Source organism: Geosmithia morbida (genome assembly GCF_012550715.1).
Source record: "Geosmithia morbida isolate 1262 chromosome Unknown scaffold_9, whole genome shotgun sequence".
NCBI classification, from domain to species: Eukaryota; Fungi; Ascomycota; class Sordariomycetes; order Hypocreales; family Bionectriaceae; genus Geosmithia; species Geosmithia morbida.
Genome location: NW_023336196.1, coordinates 851375 through 871335, shown reverse-complemented (window position 1 = coordinate 871335; position 19961 = coordinate 851375). Strand labels below are relative to the sequence as shown.

Genomic DNA, 19961 nt, shown 5'->3' with positions numbered 1-19961 from the left:
GCGCGCAGCTCCGGACGGCACCCCAGCTGGTCAGACAGTGCGGTTCGAGATGCCCTTCGCAGTGTGGTGCGGGTACTGCCGTCCGGAGACGGTGATAGGGCAGGGCGTGCGGTTCAACGCGTCCAAGACGCGCTCGGGGAGCTACTACTCCACGCCGATATGGCAGTTTCGCATGCGCCACGCAGACTGCGGTGGGGAGATTGTCATCCGGACTGATCCGCGCAACACGGCGTACCTCGTCGTCTCGGGGGGCAGGAAGCGCGACACCGGCGAGGACGACGACGGTCCTGTCCCGACCTCGGGCCCCAGAGGAAGAGACGGGCGCAGCGAGCGCAGCGAGGGGGGTGGAAGCACTATGGAAATCACGACAGATGCCGAGAGGGAGAGGTTGAGGCAGAACGCATTCGCCAAGCTGGAGCGCACCATAGACGACAGGGAGCGCCTCGTCGCCGCCTCCCGCCGCATAGACGACCTGCTCGTCGCGTCGGACAGACAGGGGAGGGACCCGTACGCTGTCAACGCCATGCTGCGCCGCGGCTTCCGCCAGGGCAGGCGCGCCCGCCAGCGCGACGCAGACTACGTCGACGAGCTGTGCGACCGCATCGGCCTGGACCCAGACGTTATGCTCCCCGCCAGCCAGGACGATGTCAGGCGCGCCGCTCTCGTCGACTTCACCCCCCAACCACTGTTGCCGACGTCTTCTTCCGCCATGGCGAAACCGCTTTTCCCTCCTGCCTCCGCCTCTGCTCCTACCAAGACCCCGGTGACTGTCGAGAAGAAGGAGAAGGACTTGCCGAAGGATACGAAAGATGACGCTGCCGCCAAGGCTACGAGGTCCGGCTTCGCTCATCAGGTCATGGGCAACACGAGGATCACGCGCGATCCCTTCCTCGGGTCGGCATCCGCGAGCAAAGACAAGATGCGTGCTCGACTGGCCGGTGTCAAGCGCAAGCGTAGGGCGAGTCAGTCGTCTCCTCCGCCGGCCGAGGTGCCATCCAGTACGGGCGGTCTCGGTACAAGACTTGTGGCTTACGACTCGGACTGATGGCATCTCGTACCCCCTCCTTTCTGCATGCATTACCACTTGGGACTGGCGTTCTTCTTTCTTGTTCTTCCTTCTTGAGTGATCCTTCTTTCCCAGGCCTGCTTTCACTGGGTCCTGCCTACTGGTTATATCTGTACATACATCGATACCCCCTTCCTTTATACTGCATAGATGGCGCACACTGGGAGAATATCCCCTTAACAAAATTCAATCATCTTTCTTATATATAAAAGAAAATATGGGCCCCTAGTGAGAGGGCACAAATGACCGCAGGCACTCCAAGCTGGCTGTCTGCAATGTATGGCTGGCTATACTAGTAGTAATGCCTCGCATCCGATCCCATGCCCGGCCTAGTGACACGGGCACAGAGTGGGAAAATGCTATAGAGGTGCCGAATTTGTTCCAAAAAAGATGCGATATGGTGCTTGTGTTGTGGATATGAAAGCAGAAGAAATGAACAAATGCAGAGTAGTGGACGGCTCCTGTGCCAGGGTCAACCCTTTCCCAATGACGCCGTTGAAGATATACGAGAAGATAGAGTAAATAACAAAAGGAGTAGGGAGGGATGAGAAAGCAAACGGAAATGTCAAAGTAGCCCTTCTCCCAGGTGAGGCGTGAAAATGAAACCAGGGATCAAATCACTAGCTTATACGTCGTCCATCTGACCAGCTGGCTCCTCGTCCTCGTCAAAGCTAGCCACCGATGAGAGGTCGTCGTCATCTTCGCTTTCGGCACCAGCGTCGTCGGCAGCATCCTTATTGGCGTACTTTTGGACGTATTCTGCGGACGCTCCCAGTCAGCTAATGCCCATGGTACGTTGAGAGAGACGATGTGTATGCACGCACCCTTGACCTTTATGTCGTAGTTCTTGGGCTCCCTTATGAGCAGGGCTGCAGCCTCGCCATTGAGAGGGTCGGTGGGATTGGGGTATCGCAGCAGCTGGGGCAGAAAGACTTCAAATATGTTGATCATGTCGTACATGGGCGACCAAGTCTGGTTGATGACGTCGAGGCAGACGGAGCCGGAACTAAGATGTATCCTGTCAGTCTGCTGAATCGCACACCCCTGGTGTCTCGACGGGAGGGTCATGGTAGGCCGAATCAGAGCTAGAACTCACAGCTCGTCGATGTTTGGGTGGAAGATGCGGTTAACAAATCCGATACTCGGCGACTTGTACGGGTATGAGTCTGGTAGTTCGACATGGACCTTCCACAGACCACCTTCAAAGGGAGCTTCTATCAGTTAGCTTTCCAGCCACTACCGTGAATCTTGTTCTTCTTCTCGGTTCGGACTAACTCTCTGTGGGACCCTTGAACCGAACGTAAAATTCAGACCTAGAATGGGTGTCAGCAGGAACGCGTCGGCATCGGTAGCTTAGTCGTCGTCAGATGGAGCCTCACACTATAACATACGAGTCAGTGGGAGCACAGGGGAAAAGGCGTAAGGTGGAGAGAGAGATGCCGGGCATACTTACTGTTGTCATTGACCAGAGTCACCTCAAAGTCGCTCATAAGGCTACATCCTATCATTAGCGATTCACCCACACTATATCTCGGAGAGGAGTAGTGTCGCAGGTATGGTCGTACAGCCTGTCGTGCCGGTCAGCTTGGTAGTCACGCGATAGCGGGGAGTGTGGAGGGGGGGGGATATCGTCGGCGGTCAAGGCAGAGAGGTGCGAGCGTACTTCATGACCTAGAGAAGAAAGGGAAAGTGTCAGCAACATGCAGAAACAATTATTGGGGGCGACAAGGGTCTAAAGAAGGGAATCAACTCACATCAGTCTCTATGCGGCGTCGTGGGCTGCTCATGCTGGGCAAAGCAGGATCAAAGTGGTGATGAGCGGCGGGGAGAGGGTAACGACGTCACCACAACCTTGTCGGTTGTCCGTCTAGGTTGTAGAGGTAGGGAATGACGACAGAGTGGTTTAGTACCAAAAGAAAGAGGAAGAAAAGAAGAAGGGCAGGATAATGCTAGCAGTGGTGAGGTAGTCAAGGGAGCTGAAGAGATGAGAGCAAGAGGGGAAGAAGAAAAAGGGAAGAAAAAAGAAAAGAGGAAGCGGGATCGTCAGGTCCGACTAGAGAAGATTTGGGTTGCCAACGAACAGCCAGAGCGTGTATCCGTAGAGTCACGTCAGTCAGGCGTTAATAAGACTACCTAGAACCCACTGAGGGGTGACCGTGCTGAGGGGTGACCGCTGAGGGGTGAGATGGATGAGAGATAAGATTGGGTGAAGAGAGATAAGACAGATAATCCATTCGGTGCATGATGAGTAAGATGCCCCCCCCTCCTTCATCCACTCACTCACCCGTCAGGCTGAACTAGTTGATTCATTGTCACCGAAGAGCGCTGAAGAGCGCTGAAGAGCGCTGAAGAGCGCCGAAGAGCGCCGACCGAGGAGAGAGACGGAATCACTTGGCCGACAGCGGACCAATGAGGAGGCATTTCCTATTTCGGGAGGTGCGACGAGCTTATACAAACAGAATGGCAGGCTCCATACCATCGTGACCCGTTACCTCGGTATAATACGTATCAAGAGGCACAGCCGAGCCCGAGGAGCTATCCCTGACATGACATGCACTGCTACCACTCCGTACAGATTACGATGCCAACGATTTCACGGCTGCTATCTCCGGTACCATGATCACTCCGGCAGCCAGGGACATTGACTTCTCGGCCATGCGTCAAGACGCCTCGCTGGTACTATGTACCATCCCAAGTCGCTGCCATCGACACGCTCCGACCTCTCTCGAGAGGTAAGAGACGTGACCAGCATCTCAAATGACTGCTAGAAACACAAATCGACGGTTGCACTACTACTACTACTTGGTATCAAAATTGTTCTCGGATTGGCCACGCCAGTCTACAGATGTTTTTATTACTCTTCATCTTCGGATTTTTTTCAAGGTATTGAGCTCAACAATGCCAGGCCCTGGACTACGGAGTGTTATTACATGTAGACAGACGGCACAGCCATGTACAAGCATCACGTCAGGCAAAATGGCGATCATACACTCCAACACGATATCTCAGGTTGACTGACAAGATACGACCAAGTATCAGCTCATCATGTAAACAGAGGACGGCAGGATAAGAATAAAAACAAAAGACAAACAATCATTGTCACCGTAAGTCTGAAGCCGTAATAGTGTAATGGTGGCTCCCAACACCGACAATCGGTACGTACCCCTCGCATATTCGCCGGACCTCCGGTAATACTAGCACCACCGTCAAGAGCAAAGGAGGAAAAAAAAAAAAAAAAAAAAGGGAGACAGCACAGGATGAAAGGTAGGTACTCAGATCTACAACGTAAAAACCATCATGACGAGCGTCATTATTAAAAGAGCCCCAGCCTGCTCACTAGATTCAATTTCTCATTTCTCCTTCTCTACATTTTGAATCATGGAAATCCCTCCTTCCAATGTAATGTGAATATATATCTCAAGATTTTTTTTTCCTTTTTTCTTCAAATCTTTTCTCTTTCATTCTTGCATCCTCCCACCCCTCCTCTCCCCCTCATAAAAGGAGGAATCCTTGCCACCCATCATGTCCTTCTCAGGTACGGCAAAGTGGTCGTGTTGCTCTATGCTACGTAGGACAGTCACGCGTCCAAGCTCCCTGCCCACCATCTCTGCATCATGGCCTCCCCTCTCGACATCATCCTCATCGTCAATCACATCACTGCCACTCTTTTCGCATCATCCCTATCCCTCTCGCCTGGACCAGACCCGCTTCTCCTGCCACGCCTCCATGTCCGGTCCTCGGCCCACCGACGCCGACGCCCCCAAAAAGGTGACTATCAGTCACTTGCACGGTCTCCGCCGCAAGGGAGTGCCCATTGTCGGCATGACAGCTCACGACTTTCCTTCTGCTCTCGTCGCCGACCGTGCCGGCATCGACATCATCCTTGTGGGTGACAGCCTCGCCATGGTGTCCATGGGAATGGATGACACCAGTGAGATTGTTCTCGAAGAAATGATTATGCACTGTCGTTCTGTTTCCCGTGCCGCCAAGTCTGCCTTTATCGTACGTAGCATCCTCTCCCTCCGCCTCCCTTCTCACTCTTCCTTTCCACTCTTGTATCCTTTGGCTAACCTCGTATAGATTGGCGACCTCACCATGGGCTCATACGAGATCTCCCCCCAGCAAGCCCTCACCTCCGCCATTCGCCTAGTCAAGGAAGGACGTGTCCACGGCATCAAGCTTGAGGGTGGCCGTGAGATGGCCCCCACTATCCGTGCCATCACCACGGCGGGCATCCCCGTCTTCGGCCACATCGGCCTGACCCCGCAACGTGCAAACTCCCTCGGGGGCTTCCGCATTCAGGGAAAAACCCGCGAGTCCGCCATGAGTATCCTCAGAGACGCCCTCGCCATCCAGGAGGCCGGGGCTTTCGCCATGGTGCTCGAGGCCGTCCCAGCAGAGATGGCGGCTCTCATCACCGAAAAGTTGAGGGTGCCCACCGTTGGCATCGGCGCCGGTGCCGGGTGCGCCGGCCAGATCATCGTCCAGGTTGACGCGACGGGTAACTACCCAGAGGATCGCTTCACCCCCAAGTTTGTCAAGAAGTACGGCAACGTCTGGGGCGAAGCTCAGCGTGCTATCGAGGCTTACCGGGATGACGTAAAGAGCCGCTCGTTCCCGGCTGAGGAGCACACGTATTCGACCCGCAAGGAAGAGGTCGATGCCTTTGCTGAAGCCATAAAGGATATTTGATGGCGTTCTTCTTCTTCTTCTCCTTCTTCTTTGTTCCTGCTCCTCTTTTGGCATAGAAGCGTTGGCATCCAGCATGGCTGGAGTATATAGTGAGGCATTCTTTGGAGATACCTGGGTGTGGACTGTGTTCTTCTTTTTTTGTAATTATCTTCTCAATCTTCTAATCTTCAGCCGAAGGCAGGAGTCATAGAATAGGCAACCACGAGTTGTTCGCGACCATCTTTGAAGCACTATTTGAAACTGTCAGCCGTGATGAAACTGACGGGAGACGTGGAGGAGAAAAAAGGGGCGCACGAGAGATGAAGGGAAAATGCTCACCTGGTGCAAGTTCCCCACCACCTCATCCAGACTCGGAGCAAACACACTATTGACGTATAAAAACACGCTGTCGGTGTCCTTGCACTTGAGCTTCCTCCTCAAATACCGCACCACTTCCTCGAACCTGCGCACCGAGCTAATCTTGCACACATCCTGGCTCAGTCCCGGTGCCGCGCCCACAGGCTTGAACCGTACCACCACCTTGTCCTGGGCGAAGAGGCCAGCCTTGGCCAGCGCTGCCGAGGCATCTCGAGGCAGATCCTGCAGCACGACTGAGGCGGACATGGTCAAGGGGAGATCGGGGGAGTCGGGCCTATCGTCGGGCAAATCTTCGTCCATGGAGGACGGGCGTGGTGAGTCCATAGTGTGGGTGTGTGTGTGTATTATATGTGTAGACACAAGTGAGGTTGGGTAAGATACTGGAGTCCCAGACAATAAGTTCTGCCGCTTTAGAAGAGATGAAGACTTCTTGCACTGAGCGGGAACTAGAAGGAAGCAGATGGAAGGTAGATGGTAAAGGGAAATGGTGAAAAGGCATAGAGGTCCATAGAGGTCAAGTTGCAATCTGACTTCGTGAGAGGTGTAGTACAGTGCGGTACGGTTAATACACGGCGTGCCACGCCGGGAGTTTCCTGTAGGAAGGAACGACTCCACAGCTTTCCGTTCTTGTCACAGTCATATGAAGCATATGGTGCAGCACAACATTTTATTCGATACGAGTACTCGTACATGTTCGCGGCTCCGCTCGTATGTTCTGATGTTCTGTTTACTGATGATAGTAAAATCTAACATTCATAGACTGTCTATCACTCACTCATCTGAACCCATCTATCTCCTAAGAAGCTCCCATCTTCCCAACCCATTTCTCATACTCTCCCACGTCCCTAGCTGCCGGACGCAACCCCTCCGCCGCCTCCCCCATGACAGCATCCATCATGTCCCCCCTGAGACTCTCGTACACTATTGCCACCCAGCTTCCGATGGTCCTCTTATCATCCACAGACTTTCCGTGGCGCGCATTGTACAGCGGATCGTCATCGAGACCACGGTGCGTGGGCACGCTGAGCTTGGAGCGCACCCAGGCGTACAGGGGGGCTGTCCCATCGCCCAGGCGAGTGGCCACGCTGGCGGGTGTGACGGCCGTGTTGGGATAGAAGACCGACTCCGCGGATCTCGTGAGCGAGGTTTCAAAGTTTGTGCGCAGCGCCGCAAGCTGCGCCGCCGTGGTGGTGGGTTTGGACTCTGCGAGGAACGCCGTCGCGGGGGCCATGACAGCCTCGACGACGGGGACGATGCGGTCCCTCCACGATCCGGCATTCCAGTGGCGCCAGGTGGACTCGACGATGGGCAAGATCTTCTCGGCGACAGTGGTCATCTCCGCTTCCGACAACGCCAGCCCGTCAAAGGTAGCTAGAGGGAGCTTGTCACGCAGCTTGGCGAAGAACAGGTCCTGCGAAGCACGCAGATCGACAGCCTGGCACGAGACGTAGATGTGGCAGGCAGCCATGTGACGCACCAGATCCACAGCCTCCATTGTGCGACGGGCTGACACCAGAGCAAGTGAGTTGATACCCTGGTTGTGCATCTCGGCAGACATGACGTGCGAGGAGACGGGGTGGGCAAGGGCGGCTAACTCTGACATGTAGGCGGACATATTGACGTCTATGCCCTTCATGGTGAAATTCTCACGGTCACTGGCATTAAGGTTGGCCTCGAGCCCATTGTTGGTGGACGGGCTGATTATCTCGCTGACCTGGCTGAAGAGCATGCGGCCAATCATCTGCAGGGCCAGGCGTGCCTTGTCCATGGCCGACGTGACAGCCACGGCCTGGAAGTTGCCGCCCGAGAAGACCTCTCCGGCCTCGACGTCGACGAGAGGGTTGTCCGACGTCGAGTTGAGCTCTACCTCCAACTGACGCTGGGCGAGGACCAGATCCTCGAGGTACGGACCGATCCACTGGGGCGCAGTGCGCGTCGAGTAGCGGTCCTGCCAGAGCCCGCCTCCGGTGCGACGGCGCGACTCGGTGTCGAACCCGACGACAAAGGTCGACCCCTTCAGCGCACGGTGAATGTTACCGGCGGCCTCGACCTGGCCCGGGTGCGGACGTATCTGGTGGATGAATGGCGACGCCCACTCGACGTTGCCACCCATGGCCTCTGCGGCAAAGGCCGTGCACAGCTGCGACAGATATGCCAGCTGCTGTGCATCGTACAGCACCAGACTAGCCAGCGACACAGACGGGGCCGTCCCGTTGATGAGCCCCAGGCCTTCCTTGGGGCCCAGGCCTGTTGGCGCCAGGCCAACCTCGCGCAGGGCGTCGGGCGCACTCAACACCCTCATGTCCCTCCCGTTGCCCATCTGCACGTACACGTCTGGGTTTCCCGCGAGCGCACCGGCAATATACGACATGGGCATGAGATCGCCCGAGGCGGAGATGGTCCCCCGCAGCGGCACAAGGGGCACCACGCCGCCTTCCACCATGGCGATCAAGGCCTGCAGCACCTCGAGCCTGACGGCGCTGTGGCCTCTGAGGTTCTGGTTCACCCTCGCGATCATGGCACCCCTCACCCACTCGGGGGCCATGACGTGCGGGGGTTCCCTGTCAGAATTGGCGGCCGGGTCCTTGTCCCATCGCGTGACTATGGCACTCTGCGTGTGCTGGAGCAGTCCAATCTGCAGATCGAGAAGGTCGTCAGTGCGGGCATCGGCGCTGCCCCCGAACCCCGTGTTGACGCCGTACACCACGTTGCCCCCGGCCATATACGTCCCCAGGGACTCGACGCTGCGTGCAAGACGGGCTGCGAGGTACGGGGAGTCGCTGATGGATGCGTGGACGGCGTGACGGGCCACAGCCACGAGAGATGCTATGTCGAGGTTGGACCCGTCGAGAATGACATTCTGAGAGTGTGCCTTGCGTAGACGTCGTAGCTCCTTCCATAGATGGATGGTAGATTCAGTATGCTCGTTTGCAGGCATCCTGACTTTCTTTGTTTCAAATCTTCCTCGTCTTCTTCTCTGGTCCTTCCAGTCCTCCTTTCTATCTTTCTTTTTCTCTTACCCCCTCCCGGCAAAAATCTCATTCCTCATCTATATGTCCGTCTAGTTGTAGATGTAAGGATACGAGAAGAAGGAAGAAGAAGAGGAGGGGGAGGAGGAGAAATGTACCCCCTCCCCCCAAAAGAAAAGAAAAGAAAGAAGAACAAGGAGAAAAAGAAAAGGGAGAGAGGGGAAAGAGTAGATTTCAAGCAAGCCACGTGTCATGGGGCGGTGAAGTACAACAGCCTTAATCTCAAGGTTTGAATAGTACCGTGTGTGGCAGTAGCAGACCATGCCTTTGCCTTGCAGATAGGGGGGATATCAAAGGGGGAATACCAGAGGGGAGTATCAAAGGGGGACGAGGGAACAATCCCCGTCTGGGACGAACAAGGATCAACGTAGACTATGTGAGAGAACCCCGTTCAGCACTGACGTATTCACAGTTTTAAGGGGAATACCAAAAAAAGAAAGAAGAAGAAAAAAGCCAACTCCCCAATGGTCCAAAATATTTCAGGCACTTGGCACCACGTACGCGAATGATGGGAGGGGTTCCGTTCCGTTGCGTTGCGTTGCGTTGCGTTGCGTTGCATTCCATCCCTCGCTACCCTCCTCCATAGGCTATATCAGCCCCTCCATCGGCTATCGCTCACCTTTCCATGTGAGCGAAGGCCGATGATGACGTAGATTGGTCCGGTCTAAATCCAGTCTCGATTGTGAGACGTGGCCCACGCGAGACACTACATATATCATTACAAGTATTCACATCTGTACTGCTAGTAATCTGTAGTGAGAGAAGGTCATCGGAATCAAGACTAGAGACCCAGACCAAGAAAGAACCTCATTCAGAGACACCATGACGGACAGTCACGAAGAGAGAGACCAGAAGCAAGACCAAAGTATGCCTCACCTACCACTACCACTACCACTCTACACATACACAACTAACCAGTACATGTACCATAACCAGAAAACAAATATAAGGATTGTAAGAATAATCATATAAAACCTCTTGATTCCATCTCATCCCATCCTACGACTCGATTCGCGCATGAGTCTCTTTCCCGGTCTCCCGTATGTGTATGTGTGTGTGCGTATGTGTATGTGTATCGCTGATGCTGTAGACTCATCCTCGTCTAGATGCATGGTCGTTGTCCCCGATCCCTCTCCCTCCGAGTCCCAATTACTCCGTCAGCCATTTTATCCACCCCAACCGACCAGAAAAGAATGAAGTTGATGAGATTATAATAATAAAAAGTTGGAAAAAAAATCAAGAAACAAAAACAACGCCTCTTCGAATGAAGGAAAATGCATGTTTTTTTGGGGGGGGACACGATGCGGGAATTGCCTTATATGTGCGCATGTGTAAAGGAAAAAAAGTACTCCATGCTGCGGAACGCCGTCGCATGCAAGGCAATGAACATATGTAAAAAAAGAAAGAGATAGAGAAAAGACTGTCCAAGGTCCATGGCGGATTGTGCTTTTGGAATAAGGGACAGTAGACTCTGTTTGCCAACTTTTCAAGCGCGTGGGTATCTTGAGAGTATCTGGTCCAAGGAAGAAACAAAGGGAAAAATGGTAGGTAAAGTGCAGACAAAGGTAGCAAAGGGACAAAGAAAAAGTATGTCGGGATTAGTCATGGGAGGATATCGGGAAGTATTCGTGATCCGCTCAGTCGCTAGGAGATGTTGCGTCGTCGTGAGACTCGGGCCACCGTCATTGGCCTCTATCTCTATAGGCCGTACTCGTCATCCATGTAGTAGTCCTTGGGCATGCGCTTCAGCTCTGCCAGTAGCGCATCCAGCTCGGCCCAGTTGTCTTGGTTTTCCGCAAACCGACGGTGCTTACGGGACACGATGTGCTGTCCTGATGTTAGCAACCCGTTATCGAGTCTCTTGTCTTTCTTCTGCCGACATACCTCGTCAAAATCGCGAAACTTGTCCTGGCAGTTCTCGCAGTAGCCGGGCTTCATGTCCTTCTTGCTCTTGAGCGGTTGGCTCTGGGTCCTCTTGTCGTTGCTGTCAACAGTTCTGACGGAGCCGTCATCCTGGCCATGGGGAGGTCGGGATGTCGGTCGACTCATTGCCGACCGGTTAGACGCCCCCTCGCAAGAGTGATCGACAGGCCTGCGAGAACTCGTCTCGTGGGATGCCGGGGCCGCCTTCTCGAGAACCTTGCGCTGAAGGCCGTGGAGCTCTTTGCTCGTTCCCGTCTTGATGGCACTGACGCCAGCCTGGGACGAAATCATCTGAGACCGGATGGCCGATGTCACATTGGACGGCTGAAGTCCGGACGCGACGGGCTCGCCGTGGAACACGCGACCTCCCTCGGCACGGCTTGTGAAAGCGTTCTGGGTAGTCTGCTTAGACAGAGCAGCCTTGGCCGGATTGAGCAGCGACGGAGCCGTGGGGACGCGGGTCCGGTTGTGACCATCCTCCATCTCGGACAGTGAACGCTTGCCTGTCACCGGCTTCGCCTGTTCAGCGGCAGCTTGAGATACAGAATCCTTCTTGGCGGCGGTGGCAGCAGCCGCCGCAGCAAGGCGTGCCTTTTCCTGCTCACGCTGGTGACGCAGTTCCCGCTGCTCCCTCTGCTTCCGGTACTCCCTATCCTGGGGGTCCTCCTCGACAAAGGGGCAACGACCATTGCCAACACTTCGAAACTGGGGCCAGTCACCGTCAGCCTTATTGGCAACCCTGGCGTATTCGCGAACCATCATGGGCTTGTGCCTCTCATCCATATCGAACACGTAGACGTGGGGACCCTTGAAATAGGTCAGGTCGCGGCTGGCGGCGCTCGCATCACGGTCCGTGGGGCCGTTGATACGCTCATGCTGGAGGAGTTGGTGCAGGCTCTTTTCCTGGCCAGCCCTAAGCAGGCCCTGGGTACGAGAAGCGGCCCTGGAGCTTGTGGTGCCTGTCTGGGTCTCGGTCTCGAGAAGGACCGACACCATGGTCTGGAACTTGTCGAGGGGCCAGATCTTCTTGCCCATATCGCGGGCCTTGAAGAGAACATCGTTGTTCCTCGGGAGCTTGCTGGGTTTGGCAGGATCGTTGGTGTTCTGCGGCCGTGAAGGTGCGCGGAATTCGAACAGAAGTTTGCGTCTGGCGGCAGTGTTCCTGTCGAGAAGAGAAGGGTTGATGGTCTGGGGCTGCTCTTCGGCTTCGGGCTCCTCGTTCTCGGGCTCAGTCTCGGGCTCGGCGCGGTCGGTCGGGATGCTCCTGGCGGTGATGACATGGGTAACATCTATGGAGAAGAAGGGTTCTTGGCGCTGCAGAGGGTAAGCATACGAACAAAGGTAGTAAAGAAACGGGTTCCGAGCGCGTTATGGCCAAGACATACAGCTCCGAGATATGATACACGCTTGGTGAGCTTGGCCCGGATGTCGTCGGGTATGCTCTCGAAGTAAAAGACCATGGTGGGGAACTTGGCCCTGTAATGTTTTTTCCATGCTTCCTTGTGACTATCCTCCTGCTGGGTGGATTGCCTGGAAGTGGTGCCTGCAGCAGCAGATCTCGAGGCTCTATCCCTAACAGCTGCCGTACGCGTTGTCGAGGAGGCTGTCGTAGACACACCACGCTGGGCGAGAGTCTGGGTTCGAGGAATCTTCGAAGGGGATCGAGGACCGGAAGGGCGAGACACGGTGGACTCGAGGGCCTGCTTCTTGCTGGGGGGCTGTCCATAGCTCTCCTCCCTCTGAATGCTGGCCTGAGAAGGCTTCTGCTTAGACTGTAGGGCCGAGGACAGTCCCCTCATGGGCGAGTTGGCAACATTGGGGTTGTTAGTGAGAGGTCCGCGTCTCGACGACATGGCAGCTAGTGGAGCCGGTGTTGGAGATAGTGATACGGCTGCCATAGACCCGTCAGGTCATCCAGCACGTTCTGGAGGGAAGGATGGAAAGATATAATCCAGCCCAGAAGACGCGTGGAGAACGGGTAATGGCTGTTTCGTTTGTTCCTCCGCTGGTAAATTTGCGTGGTGTGGTCGTGGTATTTGATGGTAGATGATAGTGGAGAGGGGGTTGGGGTTATGTGCGTGTGCACGCGACGTGGAGGGCGACACGTCAAGAACACGAAGTACCACGGTTGGTGATGGGGATGAAGAATAGAGGGAGGGGGAGATCAGGAAGACATTGGGCCGGATTTTGAGGAGTAGAGAGAGTCAAAGGGCGGACGAGATGGAGTTGGAGATTCAAGAGATGTTATTGTCGCCGTTGACGGATAGTCGGGCGAGGGAAAAGAATGGCCGTGAAGAGAAGGAAACAAGCAAAAAGCTGCTCTGCTCTTGCTACAGTCGGGGTTCGCGCTTGCCACAACAGCACTAAACCTGATTTGGACGAGCTAGGCCATTACAGGCGTGTGGGGATTCATCCCTGTCAAAAACATGCACGGGCCAAGCCGCCGCACAGCAACCACCCTTGTGGCTGAGGAGTGGTTGTGGCTGAATGGCCATCGTGGCTCGCTGTAACTCATGTTGGGTGACCACTGTAGGCGATCCCGATGCCCTGTAACGTCCTGTGATGCCCTGTAGATGTGTTGCAAATTTATTAGCATCAGCCCCTCCTTGGCCCCGCAACGCGTTGCGTCTTGCTTACACATACGGTGTAATATATATTATTCCCAGCATGGCACTTCTGCAATGGTTCAACCGTACAAAAAGGCCACAGTGCTCTAGGCTTTCGTGGAAGATGCTTTGCGGGGCATTCGCCTACATGTACTTGTATGACAAGCATACGATACAGCGTCTTGCTACTTTCCCCCCAGCGCCCAGTCCACTCATCAGTCCCACGACAACTCACTAATGCTATCCAGTGCACAGTGCTTCTAATAGTAACATTGAAGTCACGCCATCATCCGTAACCCATGGATATCCGCTGACCAAATCCCGGTCGAGTATTCGCATTCGTTTATACGCATATCACAGTTATCACTCTATCGGATAATACACTCAATGGATCTGACTGACCTCATCATCATTCATCAGAGACAGTCGATTGCTCGCTTCTCAAATTTTAGAAGCCCACGTGCTGTGTGCGTTGACTAGAAGAATAACAGGCTTCTCTTCCAGTAGCTTTTCCCCTTTTCATCCCATCACCAACCACGACCTTGTTGCTCCCATCACTCCCGTCGCTTCCATCCGACCCCTCCCCCCTTCGGACGCCCGCTTGTCGGATCATGTCCACGCTTTCATCTTCACCTCAATTCCTCTAGACAACTGCATTGTGTCCACGCCCCCCCCCCCCCCTTGACGCTTCAAGAGTCAAAAGATGAAGTCGCCCGTGCCACCATTCCGGAACGTAGCATTGTTACAACGGCTATCTCCGTCGTCACGCAGCCGTATACAGCGGGTTAGCACTTGCTGTCCGTCGTCGAGAATCGTCGCTTCTCCCAGCCGCGTGTCATGGACCTCGACTAGGCGCTCCTATGCTACTACCACCTACGTCTCGGCCGCCGATCTCCAATTCGGCCAGCCCGTCCACGAAACACACCCTCATATCCTCCAGGCTGGCGAGAGTATGTCTCCCTCCACACTCGTTGTCCTCTTGCCTTGCTCGTCAACCCTCTTGGCACGCCTCAAGTTGACCCATCCCCAGTAACGCCTGGCATCACAGCCCAGGAGTATGCCGACCGACGAGCCGCCCTCGCCCACTCGCTGACCGACGGAGGCGTAGCTATCCTCCATGCCGCATCTCTGCAGTACAAGTCTGGCGCCGTCTTCCACCCGTACCGCCAAGAGTCCAACTTTCTCTGGCTGACGGGGTGGAACGAGGAAGATGCCGTGGCCGTGATTGAGCGCACGGGTCCCAACCTGGGCGACTACGCCTTTCGCATGTTCGTCAGGCCCAAGGACCCCCGTGAGGAGCAGTGGTCGGGATACCGCAACGGCGTTGAGGCGGCCGAGGACATCTTCAACGCCGACGAGGCGCTCAGCATCGACCAAGTCGACACCATGCTGCCCAAGATGCTCTCGTCCGCCAAACTGGTCTACACGGATAGCGCTCGAACGACGACGGCCACGCCGACCAATCCGATATCCCGCCTCGTCAGCGGCAGCTCAGCTCCCCCGCGGACATCCCTCTCGTCGGTGGTGCACAAGCTGCGTGCCATCAAGAGCCCCGCCGAGATTGCCAACATGCGTCTGGCAGGCCAGATGTCAGGGCGCGCCATCACCGAGGCGATGCGCCGTCCCTGGAGACGCGAGAAGGACCTCCACGCCTTCCTAGACTACCAATTCATCAGCAACGGGTGCGACGGCCCAGCCTACATACCCGTCGTAGCGGGTGGCGAGCGCGCCAACTGCATCCACTACACGGTCAACAACAGCACCATTGACGCCGACACCAACGACCTCATCCTCGTGGACGCGGGCGGCGAGTACGGCACATACATCACCGACATATCGCGCACGTGGCCGGCCAGCGGGAAGTTCACCCCCGCCCAGCGAGACCTATACCAGGCCGTCCTACGCGTTCAGCGTACGGGTGTCGCCCTGTGCCGCCGGTCGGCCAACATGTCCTTGGACGACATACACCGCATCACGGTTCGAGGGCTCATCGACGAGCTGCGGCCGCTGGGCTTCACCAGCCTCGACACGTCGTCCATCAACCAGCTCTTCCCCCACCATGTGGGCCACTATATTGGCCTCGACGTGCACGACTGCCCTGGCTATAGCCGCCGGGAGACGCTGCGCAAGGGCCACTGCGTCACCATCGAGCCGGGCATCTACGTCCCCGACGATGCGCGCTGGCCCAAGCACTTCCGCGGCATGGGTGTCCGCATCGAGGACAGTGTTGCCGTCGATGAGGAATCTGCCTTTGTCTTGTCTACCGAGGCTGTCAAGGAGGTTTCTGATATTGAGGCCCTGCGCTGATTATGTCTGTTTCTGTACAATCGGTGGCATTACGCGCGAACATCTTCTACCCTCCTTTGATATACAAGGAGCCATGATAGATATGTACCCTATAGACAGGTTCACCTCTTTGGATGTATGGGGACCATGATAGATTCCGTGCTACACGCATCAAACATGATAGAATCTTGTATTATTGTCATATCCTGGCGTCTCATTCTGTCCAGCTTCCAAAGTGCTTTTCTGTCTCGCCTTATATTGCAATGCAATGACGAATACTACCATGGCCCACCCCTAGCCATAGCAACAGCTGCCTCAAAAAAAAAACCACTCTCTAAACGTCAACACTAACAAAGCTTGCGTGGCTATAGCATGAGTTCCCCTCCATCCTCTGAATGCACACGGTTGCTCTTGGTCATGACCCTGTTCCTCGATGGAATCAAGAAAGAAAGAAAAAAGATATTGGTATAGAACGTAACGGGAGACCATGGATGGCCTCCAGGCATGGTATAACGAAAACAAGGGCAGAAAAAGACGTTCGTCAATTATGAAAGGAAAATCAGAAAGTCGACAAGACTTATTTCGACACAAACGGCTTGGGAAGGGTTTCTCGACGCTGACAGTCACTGCATAGCCCGGGCTCCTTGACCATTTCGTGCTTGGCCGTTGTGCCTTTGCACCCTCTAAAGAGGAGTTCACACCGATTGATTCGAAAATAGCCGATGTGCCCGCAATCCCACACCTTGTCCACTTGTGTGCACATGGCGAGGATGTAGCAGGGTGAGGCAATGCGTCAGCCGGAAGAGGAAGGTAAAGGAGAGTAATGATTTAGAGGAGGGAGGAACAGACGCTGGTTCCTTGCCCCTGGCACCTGCGTCGTGGTGGGAGTTCTTGTACCAATAAAGAAAAAAAAAAGATGGAAAACAAAAAGGAAAAGCTGCATCGGTGGCATCTAATATCGTGTGCTTCGTTGTTGATCCCTGAGCTGTAATAATAATAACATTAGCTGCGGGACCGTTCTCCTGTGGTCTGTGGGGCTTTTCCTTCTCATTATTCGGTAATTATTAATAGTTTCAACGGCGCGGCCCCTCACCTGCGATGTGGAGGAAATTTCTCTCCCTAGTAGACGAGTGTGGTCCCCGGTCAGAGGGAGGAAGAAGTGATGGAAGCATGGGAGAGAGAAGATAGTCGGGCGAGATGGAAATAACATCGCCAAAAGGCGGATGTTGAAGCGGGGAAAAATGAGAGGAGACAAAGAGACAGGTAGGCAATGACATCTTCTCCATCGCAACTCACATCGTATCACGGTATATTACTAAAACACCAAAACACTAAAACACCGGGACGAACAACCAGCTGCTCTCCCGTTCTCAGCTTCATACTCGACGTTTGATATGATACCTTGACGAGTTGCGAGCCTAAATGTTTAGTGTACTATCGATTCTTTGCCGCCAACAGGCCGCTCTCTTCATATCACTACTACTAGTCATACTATTGAACGTACAAGAATGACCGTTATCTTCAATCATAAGGGATATGGAATTTTGTTGTCGTCATTGCATTTTGTTGTAGGGTAATATCATTCATCGCCAGGGTGAATGATTCAGCCTTGTAAAGAGACGAATATATACAATATAACGTATTATTATGTATAGTTTTTCTGTACTCCTGACAGACAATGGACAACATCTTGTACATTTATCTGTATATCCATGCCCTTTCAAAGGAAGGAGCGTGGTGTCGTGGCTCTTTCCCCTCATTCCCGCTAGCTGGCTGCAGCTGCGGAAGGTGCATTCTGAGACCTCCTTCCCTTTCAACTCATAGGCCGTATCACATTCTAGTTTTCTCATCCTCTCTCATCCTGGCGATATGCTTCATTCTTAATATCATCTCTTCCCCACCGCTCTCGCCTCATCTTCTTAACAGGCCGAGAGGCTGACCTCACATCGCACACACACCACACCCAGGGATGAATACCTTGACATCTCTTGCTCAAACCAAAGACAAGAGATATCCGTCTCGGAGTCCTCGGTGCCATTACTGCTGCATATTGTCTCGGATCGTCGCATCGCTGGCTGACTTGGAAGATATACTTACTACCCTACATCCACGAGAGTGAGGACCGCGTCTGGAAATGTGGCCCGCAACAGCACTATGCATCTTCTCGATGTTTACTTGTTTGGTCGGTGCTTTTTCGTGGGCCTCGGAACTGTTAAAAGGTACATGGGATACCCTTCACGCTTATTTAGTATAGACAAACGACTAACGTGCCTACAAGACAAGAAGGAACCTTCCCTGGCATTCTTGGAACGCCCCAGATACATTGAAACTCAACCAACCCTTTCCAACGCCTATGCTATTGCTCTGAACGAGTTGCAAGAGTTGGAGTCAGAGCCTCTGTGTCATAGGACTGCAGCTCGTCTCCTCGTAGATAATTGCCACCTTTTGGCTGGTGAAGATGAAGCCACCGTCTCGACTGACAGCAGGCGTATCGCACGGGACTTTGTCGACGCATACGCTGCTAGTCTTGCCATCTGCGACTTGGAGCGTGGGGCCTTTAGGATCCCACACAGCTGCTCCAAATTCCGAGAGTCCGCATTGTCCAAGATGCCTGCTCGTTCCAAGCCGGATCTACACGTCTCTACGCAGGAGATTGACAAGTGTCTGGAGGGACTGGCTCAGTCTGACTCTTCCTGGAATACATGGGTCAGCTACCGACACAAGGCAGTCCGGTTCTGCGATGCGGCGCGAGCTGACAACGAGAAAGGTTTGTATTAGTATCCCGTGAAAAATAAATAAAAATTGAACACAAGAAAGAGTCGTGTGCTTACTGGAAGTAGACGAGAATATTCGACTGTACCAGCGTGTCACCAAGATCCTCGAGAAACTCACAACCGAGATTGAGACGCACATACAGAACCAGACGGATGGCATGGAGACTGCCTTTGAGCGCACAAGGTCCAAGGTATACGATCTGGAGCCGCACCTTGACGCCATGACAAGGGGACTTGAACACGTCGAGGATCAATATTCAAAGCTGCATGACATGGCCGAGGTACGAGGCTCAGATGCGTGAGGAGCTGCGAGTTACCCCCAACAGAGAACTAATATTATGTGCCAGCTTTCACAAGAGGTCATGGACCGTGCTTCGGTCGAGGCCCAGAATCTTCAGCACATACTCCACGCCATGGTTCAACACTTGCAGCAAAAAGCAGGTCAGCTGTCTACGACTTATGAAACTGCGGTTGGGGATGTCGTCACACGAGCAAGCTACGAGGCCCAGAGTATCATGGTCATGCTAGCTTCAGCGGCTGCTTCTTCGGCTTCTCTACAAGACGAAATGGTGATATTTCTATCTCCATAAAACCATGTTGGTATGCATCAAACTAACCAGAGGCATTCAGATACTCTCCCAATCACGCACCGAAGAAATGGGACGTCGCCAGCGAGACATGGAGGCTGTAAGTCGCCTAGTCCCACAGTAGCCAGTCATGTGCCACTCTTCTTTCCCTCTCTTTTCTTAACCATTTGCAACTACGTTTAACTACGAAAAGAAAGTACAATGCTGATACTTTACAGAGAATGAAATTGATTGAAACCTATGCCAGCTCCATCTCGACACGATACGAAGAACACGGCGAAGCCCTCGCTCTCGCACGACACAAGACGGATCAGATTCTCGGATCCCTCGATTACGCCGCCGAGTCCGCCGCGTCCTTTCATAAATCATTGTCTGCTAGCTTCACTTTCCGCGGATGGCTGCCGTACATTTACTGTCCGCTTATATCACTCGTCATGGGGTCGTACGGTCTTAACCCGTCTCTTCCGAGAAACATTGTGCTGGCTGGCGTTGGCGAGGTTGTTGGGTTTGTCATTTCTCATCTGGACACTACGTGGGCTGGCCCCTACAAGATGGATGAGATGGGTACGGCCACGACCGTGAATACAACTGGGTGGGGAGGTTAATATTGCACATGGGCCATATTGAGTCTTCGTCTTCTC

General features: G+C 54.1%; 7 protein-coding genes across 7 annotated transcripts; 4 read left to right on the top strand and 3 right to left on the bottom strand.

The window, feature by feature from the left end:
- Positions 1-49: 49 nt before the first annotated feature.
- On the top strand, positions 50-1045 carry GMORB2_7788 (coiled-coil domain-containing protein 130; the record flags this gene model as incomplete). Its single annotated transcript, XM_035469753.1, has 1 exon — positions 50-1045. One exon carries the CDS (start codon positions 50-52, stop codon positions 1043-1045), a length of 996 nt encoding a protein of 331 aa, XP_035320847.1.
- Positions 1046-1691: 646 nt separating this feature from the next.
- Positions 1692-2513, bottom strand: GMORB2_7787 (ubiquitin-conjugating enzyme E2 H; the record flags this gene model as incomplete). The annotated part of the gene is made up of 5 exons (XM_035469752.1): positions 1692-1825; positions 1891-2117; positions 2163-2280; positions 2342-2379; positions 2458-2513. 5 exons carry the CDS (start codon positions 2511-2513, stop codon positions 1692-1694), a joined length of 573 nt encoding a protein of 190 aa, XP_035320846.1.
- Positions 2514-4588: 2075 nt separating this feature from the next.
- GMORB2_7786 (3-methyl-2-oxobutanoate hydroxymethyltransferase) lies at positions 4589-6446 on the top strand (the record flags this gene model as incomplete). Its single annotated transcript, XM_035469751.1, has 4 exons — positions 4589-4601; positions 4644-5068; positions 5147-5700; positions 6107-6446. Coding segments are annotated over 4 exons (1332 nt in total), but the record flags the coding sequence as incomplete, so codon positions are not given.
- Positions 6447-6911: 465 nt separating this feature from the next.
- Positions 6912-9053, bottom strand: GMORB2_7785 (phenylalanine ammonia-lyase; the record flags this gene model as incomplete). Its single annotated transcript, XM_035469750.1, has 1 exon — positions 6912-9053. One exon carries the CDS (start codon positions 9051-9053, stop codon positions 6912-6914), a length of 2142 nt encoding a protein of 713 aa, XP_035320844.1.
- A 1789-nt stretch (positions 9054-10842) lies between these two features.
- On the bottom strand, positions 10843-12920 carry GMORB2_7784 (regulatory subunit for Cdc7p protein kinase; the record flags this gene model as incomplete). Its single annotated transcript, XM_035469749.1, has 3 exons — positions 10843-10971; positions 11029-12381; positions 12453-12920. The coding sequence occupies 3 exons, from the start codon at positions 12918-12920 to the stop codon at positions 10843-10845; spliced, it is 1950 nt and encodes a 649-aa protein (XP_035320843.1).
- Positions 12921-14376: 1456 nt separating this feature from the next.
- GMORB2_7783 (uncharacterized protein) lies at positions 14377-15980 on the top strand (the record flags this gene model as incomplete). The annotated part of the gene is made up of 2 exons (XM_035469748.1): positions 14377-14623; positions 14704-15980. The coding sequence occupies 2 exons, from the start codon at positions 14377-14379 to the stop codon at positions 15978-15980; spliced, it is 1524 nt and encodes a 507-aa protein (XP_035320842.1).
- Positions 15981-18113: 2133 nt separating this feature from the next.
- Positions 18114-19925, top strand: GMORB2_7782 (Nuclear membrane fusion protein Kar5; the record flags this gene model as incomplete). The annotated part of the gene is made up of 5 exons (XM_035469747.1): positions 18114-18141; positions 18238-18726; positions 18800-19014; positions 19081-19302; positions 19434-19925. 5 exons carry the CDS (start codon positions 18114-18116, stop codon positions 19923-19925), a joined length of 1446 nt encoding a protein of 481 aa, XP_035320841.1.
- Positions 19926-19961: the final 36 nt, after the last annotated feature.